Source organism: Lynx canadensis, chromosome D4 (assembly GCF_007474595.2).
Source record: "Lynx canadensis isolate LIC74 chromosome D4, mLynCan4.pri.v2, whole genome shotgun sequence".
Taxonomy (NCBI): Eukaryota; Metazoa; Chordata; class Mammalia; order Carnivora; family Felidae; genus Lynx; species Lynx canadensis.
This window is the reverse complement of record NC_044315.2, coordinates 13030576-13054563: the sequence shown is the minus strand read 5'-3', so window position 1 is coordinate 13054563 and position 23988 is coordinate 13030576. Positions and strand designations below refer to the sequence as shown.

The following is a 23988-nucleotide window of genomic DNA, read 5'->3' as shown; positions in this document are numbered from 1 at the left end:
AGAAGTTTTAAAGTTTTTGCCTGGGTCTCTTCAAACACTCTCTTGGAATCCTTCATTTGAGAGAAGCCAGCTGCTGTGTAAGAAGTCCATCCACTGTGCAACCACCAGAGAGAGCAATGCCAGCCAGTCCTCAGTTCTTTCAGCCATCCTAGACTCGGTACCAGACAAAGGAGTGAAGAAGTCATCGTGGACATTGCATCTGCAGCAGATGCCATGTGGAAAAAGAATGGAGCCCCAGACATGATCGGTTAAGCCATTATAACCATTCTATCCTCTCCCGAGAGGACCGAGATATCATGGAATAGACATGAGTCCCTCGCCACTCTGCCTAAATTCCCAACCCATAAAATTATCAACACAATAAAAAATGGTCTTTTACATCACTAAATTTGGGGGGGGGGTGGTACGTATTAATAGATTACCAGAATATATGGCATACAACCCTATGAGTTCCTGGAGTTTAGGACTAAATATTATTCATCTGTCTACTTCTAGCATAGTGCCTGACATGCAGTTGGCACCAGTATTGTTTGTTGAATGAATCAATAAATAGATGTATAGATGTTTGCATGGAATATTTGCAAGACCCCGCAATAGTAAAGCCTCCTAAATCTGCTATGTGTCTTTATTTCCCACATGTAAGAAAGTACTGGTGATCTCTGACTTCCCTGAAGTGGGAAAGTTCTTTCTCCAGCTTGGATTGGGAGTGGCCTCATACTGTTGGGCTCACCCAAGGCTGCAGAACACTGTTGGTCTCAGGAGGGAGCTGTGTATTGCACACAAAGGGCCCAGCACAGGCCATGCTACTTAACAATAATGAATGTCAGTGACCAAGGAGCCATGTGGGACTGTGTGTTAACAATAGCAAATGCTTACATAGGCCTTGCTATGTATCACGCCCTCTACAAAGATGAACTGTTACTAATTTACTATCCACAAGTCTATGAGATAAGCACTCATAATTTTCATTTTACATGTATGAAAAACATGACACAGAAAGACTGAATAGCTTGCACACGATCATATGGGTAGCAAGTGACAGCTTCACTCCAGACACCCTGACCCTGGCAACTATGGTGCTTATTTGTTTACAATGTTGTCCTTCCTCTCTGGGAAGAATCGTGCTATTGCTTGTGACCCCAGAGTCGTAGCATTTGGGAGGAAGGGGTGATGTCTACTAACAAAGAAGAAAAAGAAAAAGGAGGAAGAGGAAGAGAAGGGGGGAGGGGGATAGGAGAGAAGGAGAAGAAAAGAAAAATGCCAGTCTCTGTAAACTTAGGCAAAAAATGTAAACTTTTTGTGTCCTAAGGTTACATTTAATGATTTGCTTTGGCTTTAGCAAATGACAAAATTTCATTTTTCTTTAGAGCATTAGAGATTGTCTGGAAAATGATGCCTTTTAAGTAACAAATTGTGGTATTATTAATGATATTTTTTTTTATTTATGTAGGTAAAATTTTCTCATATTGTGTCTGAATAAATTAACCGAGGGTGTCTTTGGAGGGCAGGAAAAGGGCTTCACTCCTCCAAAGCCATTAACCTAAGTCTAGCTCTTTGTGTCCCACTGAATTCTAAATGCATTTTCTAATTTTTCAATCTAGGAATGAGACTCTGATATTGCAGGTAATTAAAGTCATTCTGAGAAAAGTGTGAACACGTGGGTTGTATTGCTAGCATCTGAACAGAATGCCAATAGCAAAGTATGGGAAGTTCCTTTGGTTACTTCCAGCCCTGGATGAACGTTGACCTATTTCAGATACTTCTGTGACTCATCCAAAAAGCTCCAGATCACAAGTTCAGCATTTAAATGGAGACACAAATGCCATAGTATGGAGATTTTCCTCACTTCAATGACTACCCTTCTAAATCAAGAAACATTCTAATTTGAGGTATACCAAAAATAGCATTGGGACATATGGAAACACAAATTAACAGCTTCTATAAATAGGCACCACTTTGTCAAAGACCCAATTCTAAAACTAAAATTTTATATAATACTATGACCATGTTTTGATGTCAAGAAATTTTCAACCACTATTCAGGTTCCATAAAAAGAATCTAAAAATGGGCTTATTTCTATTTTTTGCTCTTTTTTGCTATTTTTTTAAATATCACAATCAAGATTTTTAAATCATTCCAGTGTTGTGCAGAAGAAAAAAACATGGGAAGAGCTAGGAAAGCAATAATTTCAAGAAAGCAGGCTTCCCAGTATCCTACAGAATATGGCTACAAAGTAAGAAAGGGTCCTCAGAGAAGACAGAGGCGGCCTTTGTGCCAAATACAAAACATCTCATTCAGCAAAGCAAATACTTGTGAAAAATTAGAAGCAAATAGAATCTTCAGCATCCTAAATGCACTTTGCCATTGTCCTCTGTTTTCTCCCTATCTTCTCCAAACTCTTCTGGTTTCCCTCAGATGCTCTATCAGAAAAAAGAAAAGCAAATTTCCTACAACCAATATATTTAAATGCCTACTTCCAGTGCAGATGATTAGGAAACCGGAAAACATATTTATAGGTTGCAAACTGTAAAAGCAGCACCATGAAAGAAGGCTGAATTCAGCAGACTTGACTCAAGCTATGTGACTTGGTACAAATCATTTAGCCTCTCTGGACCACAGCCTCCTCTTCTGCAAAATGGAATTACCACCTGCTTCTCTCTCAGATTCTTATGAAAATCAAGTGATATTATCTCTGTAGCCCATCATGTGTCATAAGCCACGATATGCTCTGAACACATCAAATGTTATACAGGATCTTGTTTTGAAAAGTTATTAAACTCTTTCTGCAAAAAGCTTAGGACCTGATACATATTATTTCTTTGTCAAAAGGGGTAGGTTTGCAAATGTTTGTGAGCTTTTAAAGTCAAAGAAGCATCAAAAATGTGATTTTCCTCTTGATGGAAAAAGAACTAAAGCCAAAATAACAGTTATTTAATGTTTAATGAGTAAAACTTAATGTTTTGGAATGACCAAATCATCTTTGTCCCACCTAAAACCACTCACTCTGTTCCATCAGTGACAGGCATCCCACACTTTGGAAAACCAACCTGGAGAATCTTTATAGTTCTAGTAGTAGAATTCTGGGCTCTTGTTGCTATAGGATTTAACCAAAGCCACAACTTGATTCAATTGCAAAATTGAGCTAAAAAAAAAAAAAAAAGATAAGATGCTTAGCATCTTTCAGCTCTCCTCACCACTAAAACCCACAATTAGCTAAGTTGCACAGCATTTCTCAGTGTTTACAAAATGATATATTAGATACAGATGACAGATCCCTCAAACAGTTAATGACCTCAGGGAACTGGGAATTCACTACAGGTGGTTAGCAGTGGAAAACAAATTTTGAGTTGTTATCAAAATTAAACACCTGCAAATGAATGATTAGATCTATCAAGTGGCTAATCAGGAGAGTCTCTTCCTCTGTTGTTAATCGTGTACAACATTTATGTACACTTGATACTGCAGAACCCTCTAGACCCATCTGCATGGGTTGCCTGTCAGGCAGATACATACCCAGTTATGACTGCTCCTGTCTTGACTCTTCAAGGAAATTGGCAACACAAATGTGATCGTGTCACTCTCCAATGGCTTCTCATTGCCTGTGGATACAATCCCAAATCTCTAGCACTATCCCAAAAGTTCCCCATGATCTCATTCTCACCCCTTTTGCAGCACCATTTTGTTTCACTCTTTCTTTTGCTCTCCAAGTTCTAGCCATACTCACCTTTTATTTTCTCAAAACTGGGCTTGTTAATGCTGTTTCCTGTCCAGGCTGTTCATACTGCCAAGAATGCTCTTACCCAGCTCCACCACATCCCTGATCATCCTAATGTTAATTTATTCTTCACGTCTCAGCTTAAACAGTACTGCCTCAGAGGGGTCTTCCTTGTACCCCCTAGGTTCGATTACATTCAGCTGTCACAACTTCTTTACTTCTTTACCACTGCCAATCACACTTGAATTGCTGATTCGTGTCTTTCTATTCTACCTGTGTGTAAGCTCATTGAAGGCTAGAAGTGTATATATCTCGTCTATCCCTATAGCCCTGGCATATACCACAATGTCTGGCACTAAATAGACATCACTAGGCAATTGTTGAATGAATGAGTGAATCAATTAATGAATGGTTTCAGATTGGTGTACACCTAAGGCCACAGAGTCCTCCAGAATGATCTAGTAATCTTGAGAGGACCTGGTATTGTTTTTCATCTTCTTGTGGACAATTCTCTTTTTTTAAAAAATGTTCATGGGGGGCAGAAGGGGTAACCCAATCTTCCATTGAGCTAAGTGACGTTCCAGGATCCTTGGTATAATCCTGTCATGAGGCATGCACCCTCCTCAATGTAGGGCACCATAATGTCCAACCTAGTGGGCTTAGGTGATCCTCACACAATCCTGGGGCACAAAAGGCCACTGATATGAAATATCCTCAAGCCTCCCATCTTGGTTTCTTTTAAGCAACAAAATTTGTTATGCTTTCACGTAAGAGAAAATTTTACAATTTGCTTCCCGAGTAGCCACAGTGATGAAGAGAGTCCAAGGTATAGTACACTTGGTGTAATAAGAGACAGCATGGTGTGATGGAAAAAGTAATGGACAAGGAATCAGAAGAACTAGATTCTGGTTCTGGCTTTGCCACTTATTTGCTGAGTGACCTTAAGCGTCTGGCTCTTTCTGACTTAAATATCCTTCCCTTTTAAATTGTATTGACCTGGGACACCTGGGTGGCTCAGTCAGTTGAGTGTCCAACTCCTGATTTCAGCTCAGGTCATGATCTCACAGTCATGGGATCAAGCCCCACATGGAGCCCCATGTTGAGCTCCACTCCATGCTGGGTGTGGAGCCTGCTTGAAGTTCTCTCTCCCTCCCTCTCTGCCCCCCCCTCTGCTTGCACATGTGAGTTCTCTCTCTCTCTAAAGAAAAAAATTGTACAGACCTTTAGCCTACAGGGTTTCCATAAGCACCAAATGAGATCATTATATTTACTATCGTATATAGGATTTTCTGGTACTTCAATTATGGGGAAAATTATAAAGCTGTAGAATTCTAGGCAAAGTATGATAATTTTATCATTGTTCCTTGAAAGCAGTATTATCTTCCTGATTTTGGACAGATTCTATGAACAGTAGAGTGATTTTTTTTATTCCCTGCTGTCTGATGGCTGGTAAAGATAGCCCAGTTCTCACCAGGCTAGTGTGAGCGGAGATAAAGTCACAACAGGTTCATCTTCAAGAGGTAACAAAGCAGTGATTGGGTATGATGTACCTCCCTTGCTCTCACTCATTCTTCGATAGCCTGAAAAGTATCTCTTAATAAAGTGTCCATATAAAACCTCCCGTAGATCATGCTCTTCTTGGATATAACAGAGCCAATGCTCGACATAAATGACGACCTGAATCATAGGCCAGATAAGCTACCTACATGAAATGATTTTAGAGAAATCATGAGTCCTACTTCTTCTCATTGGTGCTCAAATTACTTAGATGTAAGCTTTTTTCCTCACAATTAGAGATGAAGTTTAAATCTTCATATAAGTCACACAGTAAATTTTTACTAAGATGCTAATGAGTAAGGCTTTTTTTTATAACGGCACTTGAGGAAGAGGGTATTAGACACATGCCCTATAAAAGAAAGAAAAAGACAGACAAAAATAGAACCAAATTAATCTTCTTGCTTTACTATTTTAGGTTCGGAGACATTCAAATAGATTTATTTTTAAGTGCACTGCTTTTTTTTTAATTATCACAGTCGAAATAACTATTGCAAGAAAAATAGAGGAACAAATAACTCATCTCTAAAGTCAGTCCTCACAATGCTTTCTTGTGTTCTAGAATATTTCTCAGAAACATGTACTGAACAGGAGCCAGGTTGACCTGTTGTTGACATTGTTTTTAATTACAGACTTATCAATGAATCTCTGAGGGACCAGCTGCTAGTGACCATCCAGAAGACTTTCACCTACACTCGAACCCAAGCTCAGCATCTGTTCATCATCCTCATGGAGTGCATGAAGAAGAAGGAATTGGTATGTAAACAGTGTTCCCCCATGAGTGGCAGAGCCCTCTCCATATTCCCTTCATCTGTTTAACCATTTTCTTGAATCACACACCAACTGTTTTTTATTTCCAGCCAAGCTCACAATGTTCCTCGGGCTCCATTGGCTCCTGTAGCCTCCTTCCCTCAGTAGCTAAGACACTATTTTTTCTGCCCAGATTTAATGAAGTGTGTGCAGCAGGGTTTCAACATCCTACTGAAGCTCATCCGAATGCTTCTGATTGCCTCAACCAAATGAGTTGAAGAGAGAAAATAGGTTTCCTTCTGGAAAATGCTTCTCTTTGGGGTTTCACTTTGCTTGTGAGTAGGGAACCACTGATGTGCTTATTGTCAAATATCTTAGTGACACAGGATCCAGGTTAATAGGCTAACTTATACAGGTAGAAAAGGGAGGGATGTGCCCATGGAATGTTGGAAACTTCCGTAGCTTCTGAAGTGTCCTCCAATAGCTACTGAAACCTTTCTTACATCTGGTAAAAGTGTCTTGCAAATGTGGTACAATCACAGAGACCTTCTGTTAGAGTGAACAGAAATAACATGAGCTAACATTTAACGAGCACTTGCTATGTGCCAGGCAGCATGCTAAATCTTTACATGTTTCAATGCCTGTGATCTTTACAACTGTCCCAATAAGAGAAGTATGATTATTATCCTTACCTTACAAATGAGGAAATGCAAACTCACCTGATTAATAAATGAGGAACCAGGACTCAACACCAGTGGTATTTCATCTCTGTGGGAAATGCTTGTATCAGAAGCTGTCTCATTGAAGCCAAGGTAGTGGATCGCCCACTCTGAGAAGATTCCCTGCAAGCCTCAGCAATCAGAGACTGTCCTGAGAGGTCATTTAAACCCACCTGCTTACAGGGGAGGTCAAGGAGTATCTTAAACCTGAACAGAAGCCTCACTCACATTTTGAACCACCTCATGGCCATGTGGGCATCCTGGGCTGATTATCTCTGGGGACACCATGGCGGCACTTCTTCTCCAGAGGGACATCAGGGCCAGACCCTGAAGGGTTCAACCATCTGGAGGCAGATAGGGTGGGGAGGGGCTGGAGTGAGCCACTTTCAGCCAGCTCCCCAACTAGACCACAAGCTCCTTGAGGCATGAGCTGGAGCCATCTTGCTCACAATGGTATCCCTATGCCTAGGACAGTGGCTGGCACACACACAGGCTCACAGAGGCTGCCAGGAGGGAGGGAGGTGAGGGAAGAAGGCAGTTTCTGAGTATGAGAAACCAAAGATTTAGAAGAACAGTACTTGATTCAAGTAAGCAAGACCCATTGCTGGAAAGCATCCACATGACCTTTGTGAGAACTTTCAGTGCCTTACAGGTTTGGGGTGAAAGTTTCCACCTCTAATCCTTGAGTATGCATAGACCCAGGTAGTCTGGCCATCTTGTATAGAGAAGCCAATACACAGATGGGGTTCATAGCCATGATGACTGATCCCCTAGGAGAGCCTCTGTCAACTCACTACTGGCAATCTGCCATCTTGGACGTGGCTGCTCAAGGAGGTTCAGTTCAAACACTTCCTCTAGCCTCAAGGAGGTGCATGTACCACTGAGCTCCTGCCTGAGTCATGGAAGATGGTTTTCCTGCTGACTGTGGCTATCAGTTTTCCAATGCCAGCTGTGAAATCTTACCAGAACTAGCTATTTCAGCAGTCTTATAAATTTCCTAGAGATGCAGTTAGGATTAAAATTCAAGGAACCACTTGGAAGTCATAAAACCAAATGAGGGTGAATGTGCTTCTCTGGATATTTCATAGGACTGTTCACCAGGATTCTGCCCAATAATCGCTATGTCGCTTCATCATGACTCCTGCTGAAAAGGTCGACCGTATTTTAGTGACAGATATTTCCTGCAAAATGTGTGAGGTGTCCCTCGCTGTAGGCGAAGGCAATGCAATCTTAACGAGAAATAAATTGCCCTTATCTGCACATCTGGGCAGAAATCAGGATTTTAAAAATCATAAGTGTAATTAAAAGAATTTTCATTTTGGCGAGGCTGTTTATGTGCATAGACAGTACTAGATGCTTTATAAAGGATGTGGACCTGAGGTAGGCATTTCTTTTCCTCCTTTGGAGGGGAGCAGGGGAGGGAAGTGAGGTGGGAGAGGAGAGGAGGGGTGTACACAGCCGGGAAGAGCCACACTGGGGCTGTCCTGATGCAGAGCCCGAGAGGCTTCTGCTCTGCACTCTGCCTTGCTTCACACACACAGCACAGACGTTCACATGGAGCTCCTGTTCACTCTTGAATCCTTCAAGTTTCCTTTATTCCCTTAGCAAATGAAGTGGGATATAATATTCTGAAGTCAATCTAACCCTGGCCAAGTTCAGCGAAGGGATTTGGCCCCAGAGCTGATCTGACATCTTTCTCATCCCGGCATCCTAAAAGCTTCTGTAATAAACAAGTGTTCTAGGCATGCGTAGTCAGCTTGTGCAGCTTGGGTCTCTGGGCGGTGTGGCCTCATGGAAAACATTTCTTGATGGGCCTCTTGTGTTGGTACTTTCTATTCATTTCATATTGTTCTTGGAGAGATTTATTTCTCTTCTTGGGCCCAAACAACATCTCAAAAAACTGTCACCTTTTGAGAAGCTCTATCCCCCTACAGCCCTACCTTTGAGCCAAGCTCCCTCGCATTTGCTTCCCACACTCAGCATTCAGCGGTATAAGCCCCATGGTATGTGTGGCCCTAACAAGTCGCAGTGGAGGAGGGCACCCACTCCGGGACCCGTTCACCACCTTCTGTTTTCACACCGACAGCTCCTTCCATCTGCTGTCCTCCTCTCTCAGCTGCTGGACCTCACGGGGGCCAAGGCTGTCCATTTCAGCACCACCTCCCCCCAGTCACACGTGGGAGACACATCTGCATTCAAAACTGACACTGCTCCGAAACCAGAGACTTTAACATCCGCTCCCCACTCCAAACACAACCACCCTCCCTCCTGCACTCACCACTGTTATTTCATTCCTATGGAACTTGAATACCCAGCTTCTCTGTAATTTGCTAATCTGAGGCCAAACTCCTGAGATGATCTACACGAAAGCATAGTGTAGGGATGTGAGGTTTTCTCTGCCCGGTGCCTAGTTGAGAGTCCAGACTATTTCTACCCTTCCCTTCCCTTCCCTGGGTCCTCTCACTTAGCCACCCCTCTGCCCTCTGCCTGTGGGCCTGGTCCTTCTCGGTACCATTCCCAAAGCAAATCATTCAGTTCTTACCAACCTTCTTTTATTTATCTTCAGTTGAAAGCCTCTTCTGTCCCTTACAATCGCTGTAAACCTTTATCATTGTCATCTCCTGACTGCCTCATGAGAACCTTTGCATTGCATTTCACAGTCTTTATGGTATGGCTGCATGAGCATCCTGCTTCCTTTCCAGCAGCAGTTTTCACGTACAGTAGTGATTCTGGAGCCTAGAAGCCAACATTGCAACCGGGCTATTAAGTATGCTTATCCAGTCCATCAACTCTGGATGTGCAGGAAGGAAAATAAACTGATGTGTCTGTAAACCTCATCAGCCAAGAAGCTTCCAGGGATGCCACAGAGAAGAGGTGGCTTGGGGAGAACTTGAAGGGACCTGGGATCTGCTTGTATTTGAAAGATGATGGACATGTAACTTGAGAAGTTAAACTTAAGGAATAGGTCACCGTTTCGTCCTAACAGCTGAAGCTGCGGCATCTCGATATCATCACATTCTCACTTGGGGAGGTACAGAGAAAGCCAAGGACCTAAGGGGTTGTGCTAATGGAACCAATGGAAGCAATGATATTGGGTCATTGGGTTTGCTTGTCCCTCTTCTTACTCCCCGCTCTATCAACAGATGTTTATCAAAAATCAGTTCTGGTTCTTTCCCCTTTCATTCACTGTTCTGACTTCAGTTATCATTTCGAGAAAATTCCCAAATGCACAAATATCCGGTCCTTGTCTTCCTCCAGTCTCCTGCATTTTCAGACTCCATGCTCTCACCCATGCCCTCATTCTTTCTTGCCTAGACTATGGCTATTCCCTGGGGAAGGCTGGTCTTCCCTAATCCAGTACCCTCCACGAATCCATTCTATGCACTGAGGTGTTGGCAAACTTTCGGGGTTTCTGTGCTGCATAAAGTCTCCGTCACGTATTTTCTTTGTTTATTTCTTATTTATTTTTAAACAACACTTTCAAATCTAAAAAGCCATTCTCCACGTACTGGCCACCGGAAAACAGGTTATGGGTCATATTTGACCCGTAAGCTGTGGTTTGCTGGCCCCTACAGCATAGTGATGCCAGATACTTCTTGTTGAAGCACAGAATCAATAACACCACTCCTCTGAATGCAAAGTGTAATGTTCTGCTGAAATTTCTAGTCTTAAATTCTATTTCTTTTTCATGGACCCTTCATGCTAACTAAACCAGTCTGCTTGCAATTATTATTTTATTGCCTGCTTCCCTGCATTTGTTCAACTTAGACCTCTCTCATTAGCCATAACCAATTGCCAAATACATACTTGTACACGAATGCACAGGTGCACAGCACATACACACACACACAAACACCTAGAATACATGTCACTCCATTATTGCAACTCTCTTGTAGTACTTATCATTTATACCTTAAGTTATTTATATATATCTCTGACTTATGTGAGACCTTAGGAACAGAATCTGTATCTAATTCATTATTGTGGTTTTCCTGCATTCACTTATCCCTTATCCTTTAGTAGTAGAGCATATATGTAGCAGACACTCAATAAATCTTTGTTTAATGGATGAGTAAATGAATGAATTCAGATGAATATGCATTAGTGGGGAGAGATACGTATTTAGTATCTGTAAAGTGCCTTAAAATCTCCACTTATGCGTTGTCACATCTCCTTAGGGAGTCATAGATTTGGTTGATGGACTTAAGTTTGATTCAGGGCCACCTGCTTAAGTTATGGGTGGTATTCTAATGTGGTGGTTATGAGGAGCAAGCTCTAGAAGCAGACAAACTTGGATTCTAATTCTGGCTTCATCATTCAAGTGCTTTAACTCCATTAAGCCCCAGGGCTGTCCACTTTAAAAGGGAGTGATAATAATACCCATCTATTCTAGGATTTGCCACACTTCTTCCTTATTCATACAGATTATACTGCGATTCTTTAAAACATACACACACACACACACACACACACACACACACACACAAGATAAATCTCACGATACCAAAAGGTCAAGACTGACTCAAGGGTTTTATATGCCAAGTCCAAGTCCAAGTCTAAGCAGCATGCACACGTCACTCACATAGCTTCCTATTCTTGCTTGACGTCCCGAGCTCCAGAGCTGATGAATCTCTCCGAGATGCTCGGGAAGGTAGCAGAGGGGTGTTGTCTGTGCCTGACCGATGAGTCTCTGGAGCCCCAAGTCTGCTACCTTCCAACACAGGGAGATGCGTTTCTTAATGAGCGCTTATTTAAAGTCTATGCCGATATCCCATTACAACTTCTGCCATATTTAGGAAACTGAAGGACAACTCCACCTTTTCACAGATTCATAAAAACCAAGCAAACATGACTTCTAAACAAAGAGGTTTCTTCTCTTTTTGGGGATAGGCCTCTGATATGCAGGAAAGGATCACAAAGTCCAAGATGTTCCTTGCTTAGAAAAATAGAAGCTTAGGGCACCTGGGTGGCTCATTTGGTTAAGCATCGAACTCAGATCATGATCTCACTGCTCGTGAGTTCAAGCCCGGCATCGGGCTCTGTGCTGTCAGATCCTCTGTCTCCTTCTCTCTCTCTGCCCCTACACTGCTCACTCTTTCTCAAAAATAAACAAACATCTAAAAAAAAAAGAAAGAAAGAAAAATAGATGCATGTCAGACTGTTAAGACTGTTAATACCATGGGCAGGTTGGTATTACTTGGCAGGTTAAGAGGTGTTCCTGAAGACCCCCGTGACCCTATGGCCCTAAGTTACCGAGACAATTAAGCATTTTAGCACGTATAAAGAATGCTGGCACAGTGTGTGGCTCCCAAGTAGAACTCGATAACTGTCGCTATAATTACATTTATTCTATGAGTAATGATAGGTACTAATTTGAAATAAGCTAATAAGTCCTAATAAGACAGAACAAATTCTTAGTCCTGGCTAAAGTTGTCAGTGAGGCACAGTTTGACCTCAAGGACCTGTCACCCTGCCTTCACAACCCAGCTTCCCTCCTTTTGCTCATCTTGATGGATGGAGAGTACAGACGAGAAAACATACGTAACCTCCCAGGGTCTTCCCTGTTGAACACCAATGACCAAACAAGCACAGTAGACTCCTATGGTCACAAGGAAAGAAAAACTCTTAGAGCTGAAAAGGGGCTTTTTAGGCCAAATGGCTGAAGGTCATAGAGTCATGTATCAAGTGCAGAAAACAGTTCTCTCCAACACAGTGTTTACGGAGAAATGGAAATGCTCTTTGAGATAGATGCTGAATTGTACCTAACTCCTTTTAAGTGCGTTCAAATGTCATCTTAACATAACTGAAGTCTAAATATTTTAAATGAGATGGTGGGAAGAGGATGTAGAAGAAATATCGCTCCCCTAAAGTTGCTCTCCGTACTGTGTTCTCAACACACAGGAGGTTGCAGGTTGATTTTTGAAGGTTCGGAAACTCTTTTAGGTGATTAGAATATCACTATTGGGGAATAAAGATGATGCAGGTTTTGGAATCAGCTTGCTTGGCTTCAAATCCCAGATTTTCCATTCAATACACGGCACTTTATTTATTTTTTTTTTCAACATTTTTATTTATTTTTGGGACACAGAGAGACAAAGCATGAATGGGGGAGGGGCAGAGAGAGAGGGAGACACAGAATTGGAAACAGGCTCCAGGCTCTGAGCCATCAGCCCAGAGCCCGACGCGGGGCTCGAACTCACGGACTGCGAGATCGTGACCTGGCTGAAGTCGGACGCTTAACCGACTGCGCCACCCAGGCGCCCCCAATACACGGCACTTTAATCTCTAGATGCCTTTTTTTTTTTCCAGAAAACTGGGATAATAATTGCATTTATATTTTGAGATTAATTATAAGAATCAAGTAAGTTAATATATACAGATAACATAACAAGCACTCAATAGATACTTTTATTGTAACAATGATGATGACAATGGTGATGATGTCTATAGGGCACTTCATATTTAACAAAGATCATCTTCCTGTCACCCTGTTTGATACTACAATGAACCTTGCTAGGGTCACAATTACTATTTCCATTTTATGGAGGGAAACCAAGACTCAGACTCACATGACAGCCTCAGAGTCATGTAGCTAGTTAGGGGCAACAAGACTTGAACCAGGAGCCTCTTTCTGCAAGGCCCAAGCAGTTTCTACCATATTTCAGCTGATTCCATATTCCAAATATCAGGTATGACCAAGTTAAAAATGACTTTGAAGTCGGAACCCATTTTCTCTCTCATTTCTGGAATAATCTGAACAAATATTTATTAGACTTCATGATTCCCGGAACAAAAAGAATACATTGTTGGTTGGTGTTCCTGGAAGGTTCTCTCCCCTTATGTAGCAGTCATCATATGCTTACAAGGAAACTGTGAGCACATCCAGGCCATTCAGTACTTCTGCATCAAGGGCAAACTGAAGTTATTCTTTTCCAGGGTAGTATTTTAGTCAGACTAACTAGAAGCCCCTCAATTAGAGATCAACTCACACTATGTTCTTCTCACCAAATATTCATTGAGATGAAAAAGAAATTTGAAGGAAATGTCATTAACCCAACTCCTTGCCAAGACAGCTAATAACAATGCTAATACCTTTCATCTTACATAATGTATAATAACACCTTATAGTAGACAAAGTTCTGTTGCATTCCTTGTATCATTTGAGCTGCCCACAACAATGGGGCAAGAATTATGTCTATGTTTCAGTTAACAAGAAAAATTAAACAAATCAGAGAAGACTACAGGAGTGTACAGAAATATGCCACTTGATTTTCATCCTCACTGTCAAGGTCTCAGACACTCATAAACAACAGAAATGCCACTGACCTTTCCCAGCCATATTTATCAAAAATTGTCAGTGGATTAGAGGCTATAGAAAAGCACAGAAAATACTCTCTTTATGAATAAAAATGAATTAAAATAATATAAATAAAATGTAAATACACAAGAAATAATCATATTATTGTACTCCCTCTAAGGGCTGACGTAATTACTAAATAATTTCCCTGACAGTTGTTTTGGGTTTCAATTCTAAGGTGGTCTTTCTAGAGACAGGGTTTCAGAGACTCCACATCTTGCCTCCACTCTGCTTCTTAGGCCAGGGTCTCACCGTGTTTGCCTTGATCAATGGTCTCTACTTGGCCTCACCACCAGCAGTCTGTCCACCCCCCACTGACACTCAACTGCCAAATGACACCTTTTGAGGAGACACTTCTATAACATAACCTCCCACCCAATCAGAAATCCCTACTGCCCTAGACAGTGTTTCCCAAAGCGAGGAATGCCGATTGCATATGAGGCTTTTTCAGGAAGAAGGCAAATTAATATTTTATTTTAAGAGGCATGTTCTAATTTGCATGGATATTATAACTAATAACAAGAAAACACAAAACCATGAATATTAAGCCTAAATAAACACAAATTTTAAGGGAGGATCCTTTTGAAAAAGATCTGATTGTAGTGTTGGCATATAGATATGGCAAAACAATGAAGATTCTATAACAAAGACTGTTCGGTTGGAAGACACTGGCCTTCAGAGTTAAGTTTCAGTTCCTTAATGTGGCATTCAAGGCCCCTTCTGGTCCAGATCTAGTCTACCTCTCCTGCCACAACTACTACTACTACCACTGTATCCCTTATACTCTAGTCTAACCAAATCTAATTTTCCTTCAGGAAAAAGACCGTGCCTTATACACCTTTCTGTATTTTGGGCAAACTCTTGAATGCTGTCTTCAAATGTTAAATGCACTAGATCCTAGAAGCACTGGGATGGATTCTCTTACCCCTACCTTATACCCTATTCCCAGATAGGAATATTTCTATCCAAAGAGGAATACGTGGACAAGTGCTTTCCTCGAATTCGGTAGAGTAAAACTTCTCAGCCTAGTGTCCAAGAACAACTAGAAGTCTTCAGTAAGTTCTGCGAACCCCCTGAAAACATATGCAAGATTTTGTATGTATAAGCATATTATGGAAAGAATGCATTCGTTCTTAGATTCCCCAGGTATGAATAACTCTGAAGAGTTAAGAACCACTGTAGTAGAGACCTTTCTATGGCAACAACTAAGTTTGGAACACAGGAGCCATAAACACTGCCTTACATTCCTTCTAGTCCCTCAGAGATGCCCCATCTGGATAAACATTTAGTCTCTGAACAATTTTTAAATGTGTGCACCTCCACACTTCTCATTAACAGTTTTAGTACATGTAATCTCTTCCATGATCAACAGTCAATCATGCATTTCAGGACCATCAGCTTGTAAATGGGCTATGACCCAAAGATCTATTTACAACCCAGAACCCACTGTCTCATAAAGCAATGTAAATAATTCAGCAAGGGGCACTTGGGTGGCTCAGTCGGTTAAGCATCTGATTTCACCTCAGGTCATGATCTCACAGTTCATGAGTTTGAGCCCCACATCAGTCTCTGTGCTGACAGCTAAGAGCCTGGAGCCTGCTTTGGATTCTGTGTCTCCCTTCTTCTCTGCCCCTCCCACCCTTCCCCCTACCACCACTTGTGCTCTGTCTCTCTCTCTCTCTCTCTTTCTCAAAACTAAATACAAACATTTAAAAAATAATAATTCAGCAAAATTCTGGTTTGCTGTGAAGAGACTAAAAACAAGAAACCAAGCAGTATATGTGGAAAGAAGAAAAAGATTGGCATCCCCTTCTCCGGGACTGACTCCAGACAAAACTATTTATGTATTAGAATTTCAGAACCCGTTTCCTCTTTCTCTGCACCATTGCTCCCAGAGCACCCCCCCAACCCTTTTTTGACACCCTAATAGAATTTCCCCCACCTCATTCCTCCAGTGTTATCCATCTCCTAACTCACACCATGCCATATCCTCACTGAAGAGGAGTTTACCTGAGAATCTGGAGGCCAGGATAATTGAATTCATATTCATAGATGCAGGACTGAGAGTCCTTTGACCTGTAACTGACTTGAGCCTCTGATGGATACATATAGAACCAAAGGAATTATTGATCAGGGGTCTCTAGGGCAGTATAATGAGTGAAGGGGAAAATCTGGTGGGGGTGGGGTGGAGTTGGAAGGTCTTGAGCTGTCACAGAGATTGTCCAGTCTTATTTGAAAATCTCATGTCAACTCTCATTTTCAAATCATTTCCAAACTCTGCTTCCTCCAGCGTCTCCTTCATGGCTAATGTGAGGAGAAAAAGTGTAACAGATGCTGGCTTACCCTCTCTCTGTTTTAAAATTTTTCAACGTTCATTTATTTTTGGGACAGAGAGAGACAGAGCACGAATGGGGGAGGGGCATAGAGAGAGGGAGACACAGAACCGGAAACAGGCTCCAGGCTCTGAGCCATCCGCCCAGAGCCCGACGCGGGGCTCGAACTCACGGACCGCGAGATCGTGACCTGGTTGAAGTCGGACGCTTAACCGACTGCGCCACCCAGGCGCCCCAACCCTCTCTCTGTTTTAAATATATCTTAGTTCTCTAACCCTTCCTGGCAACATTTCATTTGACCAAAAGCTATAGAATTAAAGTTTGAAAATCACGGCTCCAAAGGACACAGGCATTTCCCGTCATATTCCTTCCACCACTTGGATCCTACAGAATGTTTTCAAACCTGTATGTTTTGTTGTGATTTTGATCCATAGTGTTTGCAGGAGGAAGAGGGAAGTTTACAGGAGGGGCAAGGGGAAATTAAATGGAAAGGAACTGGAGAGGCCACTGACATGCATGGATTATTTGTAAACCAGGTGTCTAAAAGCCAGATACTTTCTGCTTTCTCTTCCATGCTAATCAATGTGTACACAATACCTCCTGTCATTTGAACTCATTCACCCACATTTCCATCTATATTAATATTTATGCTTCTTCTTATTAGGTGTGATGTCCAGTAAATGAATACATTCATCAAATCCCAAGGTTTCAGACCGGGCCATTAGCCTAATGCTGATCATGTGTCCCCCAATCTACCATTCTCCTAATTCATTATCTGCCTTCACCAAACCCAAACCTTGACTGGAGAAAATTATTCAGGAGGACAAAAATAGACTGCATAAGATGATCACTGTCACCATCGTCTCCATCATTCATCTTCGATTTTTATCTGCTTTACTTGGCTATTTCCTCCCTCAAAGAGAATTTAAATGTCATGCCTGCCAATCTCTTCCTTTATTTTACATATGATTTGCCTTTTTTCTCCTTCTCATCTTGTCTTTTCCTCTCCTGTATTTTCTTTATTCTCCTGCCCAGTTCCATGATTTGTGACCAGCTACGGCCAGTGCTCAGGCTCACTCTGGAGCTGGTCTATCTTCTTCATTTCCATAATGATGTGACTAACACTTCACTCACCCCCATTCTTATGGAACTTGGCATTGGCCTCTGGTGACCACATGATTGAATTTTTCTCCTTCTCCTCCTCCTCCTTCTTTTTTGTTTTTTAATTTTTTTTTAACATTTACTTATTTTTGAGACAGAGAGAGAGAGACAGAGCATGAACGGGGGAGAGTCAGAGAGAGGGAGACACAGAATCCGAAACAGGCTCCAGGCTCTGAGCTGTCAGCACAGAGCCCAACGTGGGGCTCGAACTCACGGACCGTGAGATCATGACCTGAGCCGAAGTCGGCTGCTTAACTGACTGAGCCACCCAGGCGCCCCTCCTCCTTCTTTTTAATTCATACACACATAGACACATAGAGGTTCAAGGTGTTGAGAAACCATACTGCTGTGGCTTCAACACTGGTTATACATTACAATCACCTGGAGCTTTAAAAACAACTGACACCTGGATCCCAGCCCTGGAGTCTCTAGTGTCCTTGGTCTGGGATGTGGCCTGAGTGTGAAGGATGTTAAAAGCTCTCCAGGTGCGACTTTCTCATGTAAGAAAATTCTTGATTCTGCACCATTACCACCTATACAGTCTAGTTCCTTCTGTGCCTTTGAGCCTAGAGAAGGTCTGGTATGATTTGTCACAAGGAGGTGAACTTAATTTTTCTGGAAAACAAATTGAAATTTCACTTATATGAAACTCCTCGTTTTCCAAAGATGCCACCAAAGGAAATGTCACTATATATTGAGAACAGGCCTGGTGGGGGCTGGAGCAGAGAAAAAGCATAATTAAATGAAATTGGCCACAACCAACTTGATTTTAAATACAGATCTTCCTCAACTTACAGTGGGGTTATGTCCCAATAAACCCATCATAAAATGAAAACAGTGTTAAGTTGAAAATGCATTTCATACAGCTAAATATTCATAGCTTAGTGGAGCCCTATCTTCTGTGTGCTCAGAATGCATTAGCCTATAGTTGGGCCAAGTCATCCAACACAAACCTATTTATTTTATAGTAAATGCATATCACATGTAATTTCTGGAATACTGTACTGATAGTGAAAAACAATGGCTGTATGGCTACAGAATGATTGTCAGTGCATCGGTTGTTGACCCTTGTGAATATGGGGCTGATGGGCAGCTGTGGCTGTCACTGCCCCGGCATCATGTGAGACTGTCCTAACACATATCACTAGCCAGGAATGATCAGTTTCAAAATTTAAAGTCTGAATGCAAATCACTTTCACACCAGAGTAAAGCTGAAAAATTGCAGTTGGAGCCATCATCAGTTGGGGACCATCTGTATTATGACCACATTTTTCTCCAAGCATTTGGCCATGACTTCCAACAAGTGACGAGAATGACCGTGGGGGCTTTACTACCACCCCAAGGGCTCTGCACCTGCCCATGATGAGCCATTCAATGATCAGAGGCAGACAGGAGGAAAAAGGTGTGGTGGACTGTGAGGAGAAGAGAAGAAAAGGAAGAAAGTAGAAGAAGAAGGGTAAATTAATCCCTAGCTTGCCAGTTGCTTTGTAATTTTATCTTCCCCACAACACTAAAAGACCGAGAATATCGGCCCTATTTTTACTGACTTGAGATCACTCATCTAGTAAATGGTGTGATCCGGCCTCCTCCTACCCTCCCGCCCACTACCATCGTCCATTCAAAGACAACGGCCCTGCTTCTCTAAGAAAACATCAAACAGCAGAGGACACTAGTGCCGCTGGGGGGCCCTGTGATGGGAGGCCGAGGCGGTGGCTTCAGCAGCAGTATCCAGGGTCAGGGTCATAGCAGGAGTTAGAGCCACCAAGACCACAGAGCTTGCAGAGGCAAGGCTGAGGACAAGGAGTGGGTCCTCATCACCAAGCTGGGCCACCTGGTTTAGGACATGAAGGTCATATCCTAGAGATCTATCTCTTCTCCCTGCCTATCAAGGAATCTGAGATCACTGACTTTCCTGGGAGCATCCCTCAAGGATAAGGTTTTGAAGACTATGCTGGCACAAAAGCAAACCCATGCTGACCAGCGCACCAGGTTCTAGGCAATTGTTGCCATCAAAGAGGACAATGGACACATTGGTCTGAGTGTTAAGTGCTCCAGGGAGGTAGCCACTGCCGTCCATGAGGCCATGGTCCCTGCCAAGCTTTCCAGTGACATGTGTGGCGAGGTGACTCGGGGAACAAGATCATCAGGCCCCACACTGTCCCATGCAGGGTGAGCAGCCGCTGTTGCTCTGTGCTGGTCGGTCTCATCCTCAGCCCCAGGGGCACTGGCACTGTCTCAGTCCCTGAGCCCAAGAAGATACAGACGATGACAGTACTGACGACTGCTACACGTCAGCCAGGGACTGCACTGCCACCCGGGCAACTTCACCAAGGCCACTTTTGATTCCCAAGACCTACACCTGTCTCTTCCCCACCTCTGGAAAGATACTGTGTTCATCAAGTCTCCCTATCAGGAATTCACTGGCCATCTTGTAAAGCCCACACCAGAGTCTCCGTGCAGAAGACCCAGGCTCCACTTGTGTTCACCATGTAGTTTTCTACAAGAAAAACAAAGTGAATTAAAGCCTACAAAAACATGAACAAACAAAAACCAAAGACAACTGCCCTAGATCTGATGTGAGTGCAACAAAGTTCCCTTGCCATGTCCCGCCACCTCTTTACAGGTGGGAAGAGGAGTTTCTACCCAGAGTCAAGGAAGCTTGCAGCTCTCAGCCTCAGGGGGAGGCGGGCTGACTTGGAGCTGAAGAAATAAAGTGTCCATTTTCCTGGCAGCAGGTTAACCTCCACAGGCACCTGGGTCTGGGGAAAAGCACAAATGCCACCAGCAGTTCCCAGCACATGCTGCAGGAATGCCAAGAGCAGAGTGGGAGTCCTTTCGTCAGGCTTCCCCATGGAGAGGGCCGGGAGACTTCCTCCATGGAGCCAATGGCGGCACAGTCTGGTTCTCGTGGAGAACTGAACATTCACAAATCTGCACCATTCTGTCCTCTAACAACACCAACGAACGATCAAAGGCCAACGATTCGATTACAGGCAGACTACTTCCATTTCAACAAAGTGGCATCACCTTGTTTCCCAAACGGTAGAGGACAGGCTGGTAACCAGAGGGAGAGATCTCGTTATAAGATGGCATTTTCAGGGGGCAGGGGGAAATGGTAGACTCTCAAGAGAAGTTTTCCGTGGGAATGACTGCCAGTGCTTACACCTGTAGGTCTCTCCTTGCTCTGGCCACAGTCTCTCATCTCAGCCACTCTGGGCTTCTTCGGTCTTGGACATTTGCTCGTCCCCTTCCTTCTGCCTGAAACTCTTTCCCTCCACTCTTCACATGGCTGGCTCCTTGTCATTCTTCATTCTCAGCATCAACATCTCCTCCCCCAGGAAGCCTTCCCCCTTTCACTCCACCGTTTGTTTTGTGATGGCACCTGCCACACGTTGTACTTCTCCCATTTATCTATGTTCACATGTGTATTTGTCTGTCTGCACTTTTAACCTCTATGAAGACATATGTCTTGTCCAGCATGTCACACATCTCGAGATACAAAGTAGATCCTCCATTTAAATATCTGCTGAATAAATTGATCAATGAAGCCCAGGTCTAGTGTATCTGATGCTATATTTTCTTCCCCTATCCTTTAAAAAATGTTTTTATGTTTATTTTTGAGAGAGAGAGAGAGACAGAGTGTAAGTGGGGGAGAGGCAGAGATAGAGGGAGACACAGAATCCCAAGCAGCCTCCAGGTTGTGACTGTCAGCACAGAGCCCAAAGAGAGGCTCAAACTCACAAACTGTGAGATCACGACCTGAGCTGAAGTTAGGGGCTTAACTGACTGAGACAGCCAGGCACCAGCCCCCCACCCTGCCCTTTTTTTTTTTAACTACTATTTAGGGAAGACTCTATTTCAGGCCCTTTGCTAGGCACTTTGCACATATTTTTTCACTTAAAACTCAAAACAACACTATGTGATAGGTGTTATGTCTCCAGTTTCACAGATTAAGAAGCTAAGGCTTGAGAAATTAGGTTTCTTGCCTAAGCCAACATCATAACTGCAACAGCCAGGATTCAAGCACAGATGTGTCTAATTCCAAAGCTTTTGCTTTTCTCACCCGGTGACACTTTCTCTGTGGAAAAAAAGACAGAGTATTGGGGAGGATGAGTCATCTTTCCAAAGACTCGAACAACAATGCTTCTCGTTTATCTTTCTTCCTTGCCTCATATTTGTTCACTCCTTCTCCCCATGTCCCCATTTCACATCCCCAAAAACATGCACGTTCACTGGCAGGAAATATAGAAGTGATCCCCATCTGAGACAGTGCTTTCTGGAAACAGTGAAATCAGGAAGTCGCTTTGAAGCACAAGCTCCTTTTCCATGACTCTCATGGAAATCTGTTAATACCCGTATTTCTAGTGCTTCACTGCATCGTCCTCTCCCTGCATGTTCAGAGAAATGTCCCTTCAGTGGCTGAGTGCCCTGGAAAAGGGCACAGTGTCCGGATAACACGCCTGCCAGCATCCCAAAACTCAGGGCTCACAAGAGCCAACTTGTAAGTTCCGTTATGGACAAAAATGAGGGCAGGACGATGAAGCAGAGAACCCCATCCTGACACCAATAGAACCTGAGATTGCCAGGCCTTGTCACTGGCCCACGTGTGGCTTTAAATGCCGATGTTCCAGCTCTGCCTAAGACAAAATGTTTCTCGACAACCCGATTTCTACTCAGACCTCAACCATCTGCCATCCATGAGCCGCAATCTCTGTCTTTCTCTTTCATTGGTCCTCGGAAGTTCTCCCTCCCCACTGCAGCTGTTTCATCTCCTTGTGTGGGTGGATTTTGTCACTCTGCCAGCCTAGCGGTACTTGGTAGCTTTCTCAGCCCCAATAAGATAAGCCAGAGGGCTCAGAGAGGGGAATTTTCCAAACCTCCTTATAACATGCCGGCAAACTCCCAGATGCCCTGTGGGCACGGGTGCACGAAGGGGCGGGAAGCAGAGCAGATGCCAGGCAAGGCACACATTGTACACAAATAAACACGGGCATATACAGAAAGCTCACTGCGGGAAAAGCCAAGCAGGAAATGCATCCTCTTTAAAGCCAAACCATCACATGTGCCAAAAAATTTTGAGCAGAAGTTAAGAATGTATTCAGGAAATGCTAGTGGCATCCACGGGGTGGGCTTCAGGTTGGCACATTCATTTACATTCCATTTAAGGTTCTGTTCTAAGTCACACACGGCAAGCCAAAGTCTGTTACCTGCAGTAGCCTTCTGTTCACACCACTTTTGCAGCTTTTTATTCATTTCTTGAGTGCCTGCCACATGACCAGCAGTATTTAAGGGGCTGGGGTTACAGCCGTACTAATCTTCGTACAGTCTACATTCCAGTGGGGAAGAGATAGTGAAGAAATAATAAATATATGGAATGAAGGAGGGAATGATCTTGTGGTAATATATCAACTACTACCAGGATGAAAGGCATGCACCAGATTTAGCAAGATGGATTTTTTTCGGTGAGCTTGTGAAGTGCAGTTTCGTTGGTGTTGTGGGAGAAAGTCCTGAATGCAGTGCCTTCAAGAGAGAATGAGATTTGCAAGGAGCAGAAACAAGGAAGAATAAAAAAATGTTTTGGGGAAATTCTTCAATAACAAAAGGAAAGAAAAAATGGGGAAGCTAGGGAGAACAGAGATCAAGGGATACCACAATAACTCTTGACCATAAAAAAATTCCATGACCTTAAATATTTACCTTATTCAGTACTAGAAGATGCAGGACAGAGATTTCAGTAATTATCTTCATTCTCTTCTAAGCCTAAGAGAAATGGCATTAAAATATTTCTGGGGTGCCTGGGTAGGTGAGTTGGTTAAGCGTCTGACTCTTGATTTCTGGTCAGGTCGTGTCCTTGCGTTTTCATGGGTTCAAGCCCTGCGTCAGGAACTTCACCCTGACCACCTGGAGCCTGCTTAGGATTCTCCCTCTCTCCCTATCTCTCTGCCCCTCCCCCACTCATGATCTCTCTGTCTCTGTCTCTGTCTTTCTCTCTCTCAAAATATTATTACCATCTCTCCTCTTTAAAGCTTAGAGAGGTTAAGTGATTTGCCCAAGGGACATTGGGCAGGGGGAGGGAGGGGAGGTTAAGCAGCAGCCTCAAGATTTGAATCCAGACTTGTTTGAAAAACATCTTGAGTGCTTTCCACTTTTCTCTACTAATGTAAGAAGGACTGGCTTTTAGGTCTCCAGACTAAAGATCTTACCTTCAAATGACCTGATTAAATGGAATACACAATCTAAATGACCTCTGGGTCCCAGTAGGCACTGCTTTTCTTGGATTCCATGATTCATTTACTTGTAAGAGTCTTCTTCCATATTTTAGGTTAATTTCACATCTCTCAGTGAACAATCCTCTTGAACTTGACTATGAACGTAGCTTTGATCCAGTTCATTTTTTCC

At 43.0% G+C, this 23988-nt stretch overlaps 1 protein-coding gene across 4 annotated transcripts in view; it reads left to right on the top strand.

Moving 5' to 3' along the window:
• Nucleotides 1–23988, top strand: part of TRPM3 (transient receptor potential cation channel subfamily M member 3) — a 502889-nt gene that overhangs the window by 329672 nt on the left and 149229 nt on the right. For all 4 annotated transcript variants that reach the window (XM_030293212.1, XM_030293204.1, XM_032595678.1 and 1 more), the window contains one exon: nucleotides 5902–6025. In XM_030293212.1, the coding sequence (XP_030149072.1) occupies nucleotides 5902–6025 (124 nt within the window). The remainder of the gene's footprint in view (nucleotides 1–5901; nucleotides 6026–23988) is intronic.